This window comes from Rhineura floridana, chromosome 11 (assembly GCF_030035675.1).
Source record: "Rhineura floridana isolate rRhiFlo1 chromosome 11, rRhiFlo1.hap2, whole genome shotgun sequence".
In the NCBI taxonomy this organism is placed as follows: domain Eukaryota; kingdom Metazoa; phylum Chordata; class Lepidosauria; order Squamata; family Rhineuridae; genus Rhineura; species Rhineura floridana.
This window is the reverse complement of record NC_084490.1, coordinates 34,630,973-34,643,160: the sequence shown is the minus strand read 5'-3', so window position 1 is coordinate 34,643,160 and position 12,188 is coordinate 34,630,973. Positions and strand designations below refer to the sequence as shown.

The 12,188-nt window shown below is 42.5% G+C and overlaps 1 protein-coding gene across 1 annotated transcript; it reads right to left on the bottom strand.

Annotated features, from left to right (window-relative positions):
• Positions 1-969: 969 nt before the first annotated feature.
• Positions 970-11,090, bottom strand: LOC133367893 (olfactory receptor 13G1-like). Its single transcript, XM_061591980.1, has 2 exons — positions 10,920-11,090; positions 970-1,938 (listed from the first exon to the last, which is right to left on the bottom strand). Exons 1-2 carry the CDS (start codon positions 11,088-11,090, stop codon positions 970-972), a joined length of 1,140 nt encoding a protein of 379 aa, XP_061447964.1.
• Positions 11,091-12,188: the final 1,098 nt, after the last annotated feature.

The window sequence follows — 12,188 nt, the reverse complement described above, 5'->3', positions numbered from 1 at the left end:
AGTTCAAATGATCAGACCGCTTACAACAATATAAACGCCTCAAAGAACAGAATATTGAGCAAGTATATATATCACAGTAACCAGAAATAAGATGCAGGTGGAACCACTTGATTGTTTATCTTGTTACTAAATGACCACCATTTGGGAGTAAAAAACAAGTAAGGGACCGCAGGTATTTTCTGGATTTCATAGTAGAGAAAGAAACTCAAGCTCCTCATTAGGGGTCATTGTTTTCAAACCTAGTATCCATAACATCTCTCTCCTAAGTAAAAGACCAATGTTGTCACCATATACTTTTTCTAAGACCCAAAATTTAAGCTTGGCTACAGAGTATTGTAACTATTGAAATGATCCACTAAGGGCCCCCCAGACCTCTTAATTCTGATGTTGCTGAGGTATTCCCCAATGTGTTCTATTTAACAATTCTGGAGGTCTGTCCAACATATAATTTCAAACATCCACATTGAATTACATAAGTAGGTCTGGCAGTATTGTATGTTGACAAATGATTCAAAGTGTACTTTTTTGATTAATGGGGTTAACAAACTCCATCATTTCACATGTAAACCTGCAATAGGTACAATGCCCACAGGTGTGACGGCCCCTGGGTGCACTAGTGCCTGGGAGGATATTCTTAATGGGATGAAAGTTATCCCTGAATTCACTTTTAATCAGGATATCTCTTAAATTCCTGGTTCTCTTGAAGGAAATAAGGGATTGTTCATGACAACCAGGAATATGATGTATAATATGTCAGTGTCTTTTTATGCTTTTCTGCAATATGTTGGTGATATGGTCAAATGTCAGATTGCAGTTTAAACTATCAGAAGCTTTCTGATGCCAAATCATATGTAGCATATTTTGGTGCACATGAACATTCCAACAGTTTACTTCTGCCAATTTTTCTCCTGTTCAACTCCTTACCCTAACAGCAGCAGCACCAGTGTTCTTACAAAAGATCTTTGCAGATCAATCTTGAGCTTTCCGGAGCAGCCTGCTTCTTCCAGTAATTGTCTTGAGTGCCTCTTTTACATCTTTGTTTCTCAGAGAATATATGAGTGGATTAACAACTGGGGTTACCACTGAATAAAGGAGAGAAACAAATTTATCTTTGTCTAGAGAGTAGTCTGAGCTGGGCCTGATATATGTGTAAATGGATGAAGAGAAGAAAAAACTGACTACAATGAGATGAGAGGAACATGTGGAGAAAGCTTTCTTTTTCCCTTCAGTGGAACGGATTCTGAAGATAGCTCTCAAGATAAAGAAGTAAGATGTTAGGGTCAGCCCACAGCTACAAATCCCAAAGATCACATCTGACACAAAAGCCATCATCTCATTCAGGCTGGTGTCAGAGCATGAAAGCTCTAAAAGTGGGGGTACATCACAGAAGAAATGGTTAACTATGTTAGAGTTGCAGAAGGAAAGTGTCAGCATAAGACCAGCATGAACAGCAGAATTGAACATCCCAGCAACCCACGCTCCACTGGCTATGCCAACACACACTTCCTTCTTCATGATGACTGTGTACTGCAAAGGATGGCAGATAGCAGCATAACGGTCAAAAGCCATAAATGAGAGGATAAAAAGCTCTGTTCCCAAAGCCCATACAAATAGATACATCTGTGTAATGCAGCCATAAAAAGAGATGGTCTTTCTATGGGTCCAAAGAGTCTGGAGCAATTTTGGAGTTGTAACTGAGATGGAAAACACATTGACTAAGGACAAATTGATGAGCAGGAAGTACATGGGAGTGTGGAGCTTCTTGCAAGTACATATGGTAAAGATGAGGAGGACGTTACCAGCTAAAGCAGTAGCATAAATGAGTGTGAATATCCCAAAGAGAAGTGTCTGTAATTCTGCAGAGCTGGTGAGACCAACCAGTGTAAATTCCATAGTACCAGACTGGTTCTTTAATTGAATATCTCTGATGCTGGTTCCCTAAATAGATACATTGTATTATAAATTGAATTCATTATCATAATGCATTCATAGTTCATAAGTTTCTCTTTCACTCACCCTTGTCTCTTTCTTTGCAAAATCCAGACAATTGGCATCTGTTTGACTTCCGCAGTCATTTGCAAGATTGTGGGAAATATGTCTGAAATCTCAGAAAATGGGACACAGATGCAATTCCATACACAGTTAGTTAGAAATAAGTCCCATTGACATCCAACGTGCCGAAGAGTGTCAGGCTTATCCCCCCCAGAAAATATTGGGCTTCCCATTTAAGCAGGGACCCAGGACCTCTCAAAAGAGCACCATGATCTATCTTTTCTTACATTTGCCATTCCTTGATGAGGTTGAGTACCAGAAATGATTTCAGGCAATGATCTAATGTTCAACCTCGTTTACATCATTTGTAAGTAAATGATAATTGTCCCCAGTATGCACAGACTCTGCATTCAGAGTGCTTCTCTATGAGCTGGTTAATTCACTGTATCTGACTGAAAATGTAATGCAGTGTGTGCAATTTAAAACAAATTAACAAACAGGCTTTGTACATGTAGCTATATTAATGTTTTTAAGGAAAGCTAAATAGGTGGAGGATCCTGTGAATGTCTATATGGATATATTTCTTAAATTCATTGTGCACAGTCAAAGAGGAATGGCTTGGGAAGAGTTCTCAGATCAGGATAGAGAAGATTGGAGGGGTACAATTGGGCCTCAGGCCATAAGAGGACGGATCCATTTCTAATTTGTAACCAGTTTTATAGAACTCACCTTAGCTCCAAACTGTATGTCTTTCAAGTTCACCAAATACGTACAAAATCTGTAGTCTTGTTGACATCTCCAACAAATGCATTGGATAATGAAAGGTATAAAGTGCCTTAAATACAGAATCCTGCAAAGCTATTTTCATGCAGAAACATCCATTAAAGAGTCTGACAATTATCATATGGCCTTCCATTGGTTTATCAGACATGTTCTTATTAAAAGCTTTCCCCAACTTATCTTAACTGCTGTCTCCATTCCCGAATCTCTGATAAAATATACTATATCATTGTGAAAACATACCCTTTGGGAAGTGCAGTTGTTCAGTATGTCTTTTTCCCCTCAAAAATAATATGCATATATCATTAGTTCTTGAGAATTTAAATAAGCAGTTGGAAATAGCCGTTTAGAGGTCTTTCAATTCAAATGGTACATTAAATTTGTTAAATAAATAATCTGTATTAAAATATTTAAAATAGAAGCTTGAATAACTTTCTGAGCCAACAATTTTATCATTTCAACAAATAAAGTAGAATAATATAACATGTTCTTTTTATAGCCTTTATCCTCTACATATTACAGCCACATAGTATATTCTAGCTTGCTGAAAACAATTCAAAGAAAATAGACATTAATGGAGACATTCCAGGGACTAGTAATGCTTAAATATTGTCTCATATGTGCAGTATCACATTCCTAATATAATTACTTCTAATTTCTGTATATATTCATATAATGCAAGGATTGGGGAACTGTGACCTTTCAGGTCTTGTCCCATCAGCTCCAGCTATAGTGGTCAATGACAAGGGTCCAACAACATCTGGTCTTGGTTTACAATTGTTAACATTGCTTTTAAAAAAAAAAATCTGAAGAGTACAATTCAGTTCCACACCCTCTGTTGGCAGGGCTGTACAGTGTGGCAGATACCACCACCTCTGCAGCCTGGCCATACTTTACATCTGTGGTAGAAGAGTGGGCAGAAAAGTCAGGCCTTGACTGAGGTTGATGGCATTATACAGTGGCTCTGAGACTACCTCAGGATACAGGAGATCCCTGGTCTGCACAGTCTTGCTTTGGACTATTTAGCCTGAGATGAAGTTTCTGAGTGTTTGTAGCATCATTTCAGTCTGTATTCTGGAAAATGAGCAAACTAACCAGGAGATGCTTCAGAAATACTTTAGTCATTTCAACCATAACAGCTGCAGCTGCAATTATAATTTATATATTATAAGCTGGTAGCAAAGGGTTGGTCTCACTCTTCCTGGGAAGTAAATGCAAATATCTTAAGTGTGCATGCAGTGCACTGATCTACAAATGTTAACGAAAATATGGTAAGAACTGTGCCCGCCATGTTAATATGAGGGGGGTGACTGAAAAATGTTTGTTTTAAAAAGGATAAAAACAAATAACATATTCTTCAACAAAAATGCAAAAGTTGATATCCACATTTTCAGAGATGTTGTAATTGACATATCTTACTTGCAATGATTCTAAAGAAAAACAATTGATATAAAGTCTTAAGAAAAATATCTAATTTTTTTTTTTAATTGCTGTAAACCGCCCAGAGAGCTTTAGCTACAGGGCGGTATATAAATGTAATAAATAAATAAATAAATAAATAAGATGGACTTTAAAAAACTACCTTCATTCCTCGCTGCTGTTTATCTTTACTTGGCTGTTTTCTTTCTTCATATAGCCTTGAATTATTTTCTCTTTCAGCATCTGGAAACCTCCAAAGCCGATTGCCGAACATGAATCTGAACAATGCTGATAACTAGTTCCTATCCTGTTGTAGATATATCTACTTTCTTAACAAAGCCATGGCATTTTTGGAATCTTTCTTTTAATAAAATAATGGGACTATTGGGAGAAAGACCTTTGAGGCATCCCCAGGAAGGAGTTTATTCACCCTACTGCTTATTGCTACATTTGATGCATTTTAAATACCCAACTTGTCTTTCAATTTTCAGAGAACTATATGTTCATGTGAAAGCACCCCTGTTTTAGACACATGCTTAACTCCCCTGCTGAAGTCTAAGAAACATAAAAGTGCTTAACACTGGCTGGATCATGACACTAATATTTATGTTGTCCAACGCACACAAACACACACCTCCTCCTTTTCTTCTTCCTACTACTACTTCTACTTCTACTTCTACTACTTCTACTACTACTACTACTACTACTACTACTACTACTATGTACACTTCACAAGCAGGCCCCAGGGCAGAGTTAAAAAAATTTAAAATTCAGTATTAAGAACAGTTCAAACAAATTACAGTCAAATAGCGGTAAAGAGGGTGGGTTCTCAAAACACACATCTCAGGTGTCAAAGGCCAAGGTAAACCAGATGGGGCTTCAGCATTTGCCAAAACTGTAAAGTGAAAGTGCCAGATGCATGTCTGTGTGGAGGGAACTTCATAATCTAGGGGGTGCCACAGAAATTTCCTTATCCTGGGCCACCCCCAAAACCTCTGTGGGTGGTGGGACTAGAAAGGGAGTTGCTTTTTCTGACCTTGCCCACATTCACACTGTACATTTATTCCACTATTATTCCATTTTAAACAGTCATGGTTTCCCCCAAAGAATTCTGGAAAGTGTAGTTTGTGAAGGATACTGGAAGTCATTATGAAAGCCATAGTCCCCTTTACAGACCTGCAATTTCCAGAGTTCTCTGGGGAAAAAGGACTGACTATTAAACTACTCAGTGAATTGTAGCTGTGTGAGGAGAATAGGGGTCTCCTAGCAACTCTCAGCACCCTTCACAAACTACACTTCCCAGGATTCTTTGGTGGAAACCGTGACTGTTTAAAGTGGAATAATAGTGGAATAAATGTACAGTGCGAATGTGGCCCTTAACATCAAAGAGGGTCTGCAGGGAATAAGGTGGTGAGGCCAGAAACATCCCATATCCTGAGATTTCAGGATTTCGGGGGCCTTAGAGATGTCATTAAGAATGTTATGTTAAACATCAATCACAGTTGATTGGAGTATACCACTCAAATAAAAAAAATCCTCCAATTGGAAATTAAGATAGAAATCTTAGCTAAATGAGGGTGTTTCCAGGTCCAGCTGAAGTGACGGGATCATTACTTCTCATCTGTTTAGGGAGTCTGGGTAGGGAACATATAATCTAGCCTATTGCTTCTGCCAGGAAGGGTTTAAGTACCCTCAGGCTGGGGCAGTCACTAGAAGGCCATTATAGGAAGAAGGGAGCCTAATATTGTGGAAATGTTAGATGGGAGCACACAGGACCAAAGAGGTATGCCCCAGAACATTCTTACAAAGAGACTAAGCTCCCTAGAACTCAACAGGATGTACTTCTGAGCAGAGCTTGGAAAAGTTACTTTTTTGAACTACAGCTCCAATCAGCTGCAGCCAGAGTTTGAAAGATTCTCTACCTTTTCCTGACTATCCTGTGGGCTGCTATTAACTCAGTTTGACAGCCAACCCAATTCCAGTGAGTAATAATTGACAGAGAGGGGAAAAAAAGCCATGGTTTGGTCTACCTTCACAGGCAGTAGCTTGGGAACAACAACAATTGAAGCCACACTTCCCAGTATGTGAATTTTCTTTTAACGCTAATGGCAAGAAAGAAACCATCATGCAAACAACAAGGTGTATCTAAATGGGTTTAAGAGGGTTGAGCTGAGTACGTGGAACCACTATTATTGCTTTCATGGAGGTAAGGGAGTGAGGTGAGAGGTAAATGTAATGCAAATAGAAAATAAAAGAAAAGACAGTGATGATTCCCAAAATGCAATACCATAGCATAACTACTGGGAAGAAGGACAGGATATAAATTAAATAATAAATAGATAGATGCCAACCATAACAAGATTGCTATAAGTAGGGCAGAAAACTCAGCATCCCATAACCAGTCAGGATTCATAACCATAAACCAAAAGCAAAAATAAATCCTGGCAGTCAGTCAGCCAAGGTCACAGAAATCCTCATGCATCACAACCTGACCCAGGGGCTGCAGTTAGTGCAGAATGCTGTGGCACAAGAGTGAAACCCTTTCCATAATATCTCTGCTCTGAAATCTTTACTAGTTGCCCATTTGCTACCAAGCCAAGTTCAAGGTGTGCTTTCTGTATTACCAATGTCACATAGTACATGTTGTGCTCTTATAAGAAATCAGTTCTTTACTGTGGCAACACCTACGCTTTGGAACTCCTTGCCTGTTAACATTAGTCAGGTGCCTTCATTTTACTCTTTTCAACACCTGCTAAAAACATTATTATTTTTTAGGCAAGCCTACCCAGGCATGTAAAAGCTATTATGCTTTTAATCTGTTTTTAACTCATTGCTGGTTTTATTATTTGGAATGTTTTTAAATACCCATTTTTAACTGTTTTTGGCAATAGATTTATTGTTTTAATTCCTTCTGTAAACTGCTTTGAGGTTTTTTACAATAAAGTAAAAAAATAAAGTACAATAAAGTGGTATATAAATGTTGGAGGTAGAACACATGAATAAATATCTGAGTCACTGTGGCCCTTGGGTCTCTTTCCTCTTTTAGGAACAAAGGAACCTCCCTTATATTGTCTCAGGCCATGTGGTACCATCTCGGTCGCAACTGATGAAATGAGCTAGCATTGGCTCTTCAGGATTCCAGGCAATATTTTATTTATTTATTTATTTATTTAAGCTTATATACCGCCCGACTAGCAACAGCTCTCTGGGCGGTGAACATTAAAAATACAATAAAAATAACACAAAACTGTACACAAAACTGTACAGTCTAAAATCAAAATATAATAATTTACAATTAACAGGAATTAAAATGCCTCAGAGAAGAGAAAGGTTTTAACCTGGCACCGAAAAGATGATAGTGTCGGCGCCAGGCGCACCTCCTTGGGGAGACCATTCCATAGTTCGGGGGCCACCACTGAGAAGGCCCTAGATCTTGTCACCACTCTCCGGGCTTCCCTATGAGTCGGAACCCGGAGGAGGGCCTTCGTAGTAGACCGTAGTGTACGGGCCGGTTCATATCGGGAGAGGCGTTCCGACAGATATCATGGTCCCGCGCCGTATAAGGCTTTATAGGTAAGTACCAACACTTTGAATCTGTAAAAATAGTCTTTTACAGAGATTTGATTTTGGATCTTTGCATGCAAAGCATGTGCCCTACCACTGAGCTACAGAATTTACCCGCTTAATAATTATCTTTTAATATTGTTCTTTTAACTTCACTAATGAATGCACAACATACCTAGGGCAGATCTACACCATGCATTTAAAGAACATTCAACATACATTTGAAACACATGAATCACACCACAGAATCATGGAAATGATAGTTTGTTAAGGGCAGAGCTTGGAAGTAACTCGTTAGAAATAACAAGTTACTTGTAATTCACTACTTTTTTGTATAACAAAAGGGTAAATTCATTACATTTCGCTTATAACAGGTGGTAATTTAATTACTTTTCAGCTGTAACTGTAACATTTCCAATGTTTCATTTACCGTTACTTGGGGGAGGGAAAGGGGAAGTCTGTTCCTGTGACTGGTGGACAAAAGAATGTGCCTCACACTACACTTCTGCACAGTGTTGCTCTTCCCTCATGCTCTCTGTTAGGAAGCACGAGTGAGGAAGTGGCCAGCTAGACTACAGAAGCAGAATGGAGGTGGAGAACTGAGGTGAGTGGCAATGGTGTATGTGCGCATGCATCTCCACTGCTTGTCCTGCCACCCCCTTCCTGCCTGCCGCCTCCTCTCCTTTTGTGCCTATTGCTGGCTGCGTCTCCCCTCCCTGCATGTTGCTGCCTCTCCCAGTGCCTATTGTTGCCTCTCCTCTACCTGGCTGTGGTTTCCTGTTCCCTCCCTGGCTGTGGTTTCCTCTTCCCTCCATGGCAGTCATTTCCTCTTTCCCCCCCGCGCGTCGCGGCCTCTCCCCTCCCCGCGCGTCGCGGCCTCTCCCCTCCCCGCGCGTCGCGGCCTCTCCCCTCCCCGCGCGTCGCGGCCTCTCCCCTCCCCGCGTGTCGCGGCCTCTCCCCTCCCCGCGCGTCGCGGCCTCTCCCCTCCCCGCGCGTCGCGGCCTCTCCCCCCATCTGGGGTGGTGGTGTTAGGTCACAGAGAATGGCACATGGTCAGGTGGCAGCCTGTGGCACATGCGGGTGGCAGTTTTGGCCTCTGCAATGCCACAGCATTCCCATGTGCAGGGCAGGTGGCCCATAACATTTAGTGTGGCTGTGCTAGGTGGCAGGGTGTGGCATGTGGCCAGGCACAGGCCTGCAGCCCGAGCTGGTGGTGGCTTCAGCATTTATGGACAAAAAATGACTTATTCACTATTAGGATTGTTTGTCCACATTTTTGTTGTGTAACAATTAGCTATTGTACTGCTAGGTAGGTAGGGGATGAGGTTCCTTCTCTCTGGTATCTGCCCCCCCCAGTTCGTGTTAGGACATAGGGGTCTAATGCTTCAGCTTCATATCTCAAATCGTTCTGTTAATCTGCATTGTTCATTATTGCTGCTGCTGTTGTAGCCAATATAGCTAGGGCTGATTGTGCATTAGTTCTGCAGTGCAGTGTTTTTTAATTCCTGTTCCCCCTCTTCAGTTATTACAGTTAATTGGCGGGGATGGGAACCCCAAAGAAAGTAAAGCAGAAGTGGGGGGTTAAGGTGATGAGCCAGGGGCCAGACGCCCCCCAGCTCAACCTCAGACCTCAGATGAGGACATGGGGACTGCTAGGGCACTAATAGGAATCCTTCTAATAGGAGGCCCTTGAGAGGGAATGGCACACTCCAGTTGATAGCAAAGCACCACATCACAAGAACCAGCTAGCAACTTGGCTAGGCTTGCATCTAAAACTAACCTGCTTCATGACCTTGTTGCCAGGGTGACAAGTCTAGAGGAGTGTGCAGTCAGCAGGTTTAGTATGGCTACCACAGAATCATCTATTTCAGCACCTGCTTCCTATGTAGCTTCTCCAGATCCCAGCCTTGGCTGACTCAACTATTCCTCCTGCTCCACCCTCCCTTATCCAGCCTGTTTCCAGGCTGGCGGTTCCTCCTGCAGTGGTCAATCCTGGTCCCACAGTGCTGGCGTCTCTGAGTGTACTTGGAGGTGAGTCTTACACTACTCACACGGCAGGGCTTCCCACTCAAACTCCACTAGCCACAGCACACTCAGGGCTTATGGGGTCTGGCTTGTCACCACTTATTGCAGGCACTTCCTCACAACAAGTGGATTACATGGGCAAAGTTTTGGTCCCCTCACAGCCGCATCATCCATGGCCATCTGCAGCTGTAGCCCTGTGGCAGCCGCCTGTGGCTCAGGGGCAGCAGTCTTCTCAGGCTTTCCCCTTGCCAGTGGGTGTTTACCCCAGGGAGATTCCTATCTCCTATTGGGGCATCACTTGACTCAGGCCACAAATGAAAAAATCTGGTGTGGTAGATATATAGATGTGTTCACCTCCTGTTTTGACAGGCTGAGGAGCAGCTGAAAGCTGGGGCTGAGTCTAAGGACAAGGAGACAGCCAAGAAAAAAAAGGTGGGCTGCATTTGGCCTAATTGGCTTAATGTCTAAACGGTATATATGGGTATAATGACCCAGGCATACCCATCCCAGACTTTGTCAATGATAAAGTACCAGGGCTTTTGCAGACTTCTCAGGCATGGCATGGTTGAAATATGACAAAAATGTTCATCAGAAGGTGGCACTTGACCCAATTATTGAACATCAGGCTCTGTAGCTCTGATAAATGACCACTACCTGGCCCACAGTCGGAGGAAAGGGCAGATAGCGGTCATTTGTTGGTGCTGGCCCAAGGGTCAGCCTCTGGCTCTAGCCAGGGGTTGCAATGGGTTCAATCCCAGCACGTCTGCTGGGCCTAGAATAGCTCAGACCGTTGCACATGGAAATCTTGCCGTTTCAAACAGGCTTGCAGCAACTGTTGCAGTGTACACCCCAGTGCCTATTGTGGAAGGGCCCATCAGGTCAAGCAAGGAGTTGGGGACCAGAGTCATCCCAAGCAGGTCACTGGGGGCACCAGAGGTCTGTCCCAAACTCAGTAGTCCCATCAAGCTTACCCCATTAGCCAGGTTGCTGGAATCTTATCCAGACTGCAAGGCAGCCACAATGTTGGGCAAGGAGATGGCAGTGGATCAAATTTCTGGTCCTTGTGCCAGCCCCCCCTTCCCAACCTCCAGGTTTCTCCTCTGGACATTGTCCCAAAGAGACAGCCAGGTGAATACTACCTCATCCATAATCTGTTTTTCCCCAATGGTGGATCGGTAAATGATGATTTTGCACAGGAGAGTGAGTCTGTGCGCTACATGTCCTTTGATGAGGCCATCACAGTTGTCCACAGGGGAGGTATTGCTGCCAAGTGTGACATCAAATAAGTCTTCAGACTGTTGCCCGTGCATCCTTCAGACGTTGACCTCTTGGGTTTTAAGTTTAGGTGTCAGTATTATGTGGATAGGGTGATGCCTATGGGCTGCTCTGTCTCATGTGTTGTTATTGAAGTCTTTAGTACCTTCTTCGAGTGGGTTGTTAGGGTCAGGTCTGGCTCTTCCCTCACAGCCCACTACTTGGATGACTTCCTGTTTGTGGGAGCTGTGGGCATGGGCCAGTGTGCACACTTGGTCTACATTTTCTCTACCCTAACTGAGGAGCTAGGCATACCATTAGCTCCTAGAAATCAGAGGGCCCTGTCACATCTTTTATGTATCTGAGTATTGAACTCGACACTGTTGCAGAGTTCCAGGTTGCCAGCAGATAAGTAAGCGCTATGGCTCTCACATCTGGATGCAGCAGTTCTGACAAAGAAACTGACTCTTCTGCAGCTTCAGGAGTTGGTCGGTCACCTGGTATTTGCCTCCAAGGTCATCTCACCGGGCAGGGCATTTTTGAGACATTTATGGAATGCCATGAAGGGAGTGCACTCTAGGCTCCATTTAATCCGGATCTCAGTGTTGGCGTGTGTGCGTTGTTGTGTGAAACAGTGTACATTACGTTGGAGTTAAGTTGAGCAAGAAACGTCTTCAGAGCATTAGATCAAGTTAAGAGTCTTTATTAAGACATTATGGCCAAAGGCTTAAGAGTAAATACATGTAGAGTTTCTTCAGTCACCCCCCTTCTGGTACATCTCTCTCCAAAGGTAAAGAGAACCTCTCAGTTCAGAGGCAATACACAGAAGACTCAGCTTAACACAGATAGCTGCTAGAACTTTTCCCAGTCTATCTCGATGGTTACCATAGCAACGGCCTTGGCAGTCCGTTCCCAGACTGGGCAAAGACATAACTCCCCCTTGTTACAGTTTTTCAGACTTGATGGAAAACAGACTCAGTGACAGTGCGGTTCAATGGTCAACAATCCCCCCTTTTTTCCCATCATGTCTGTAACTCATTACAACAATAACAATACATTTCTCCAATACATCTTGCAATACAGTTCCAAATTACATCTCAGTATATTACAGTACATTTCAGAACATCTCTGTACATTTAGCTAACACTTTATTC

Bases quoted from the DNA above. Each gene is read 5' to 3' on its own strand.
- LOC133367893 (XM_061591980.1), bottom strand. From the start codon at position 11,090: ATGCACGGGCAACAGTCTGAAGACTTATTTGATGTCACACTTGGCAGC. The intron at 1,939-10,919 runs GTAGTATTCACC...GTATCTATTTAG, and splicing joins AAAAACAGATTATGGATGAG to GGAACCAGCATCAGAGATAT.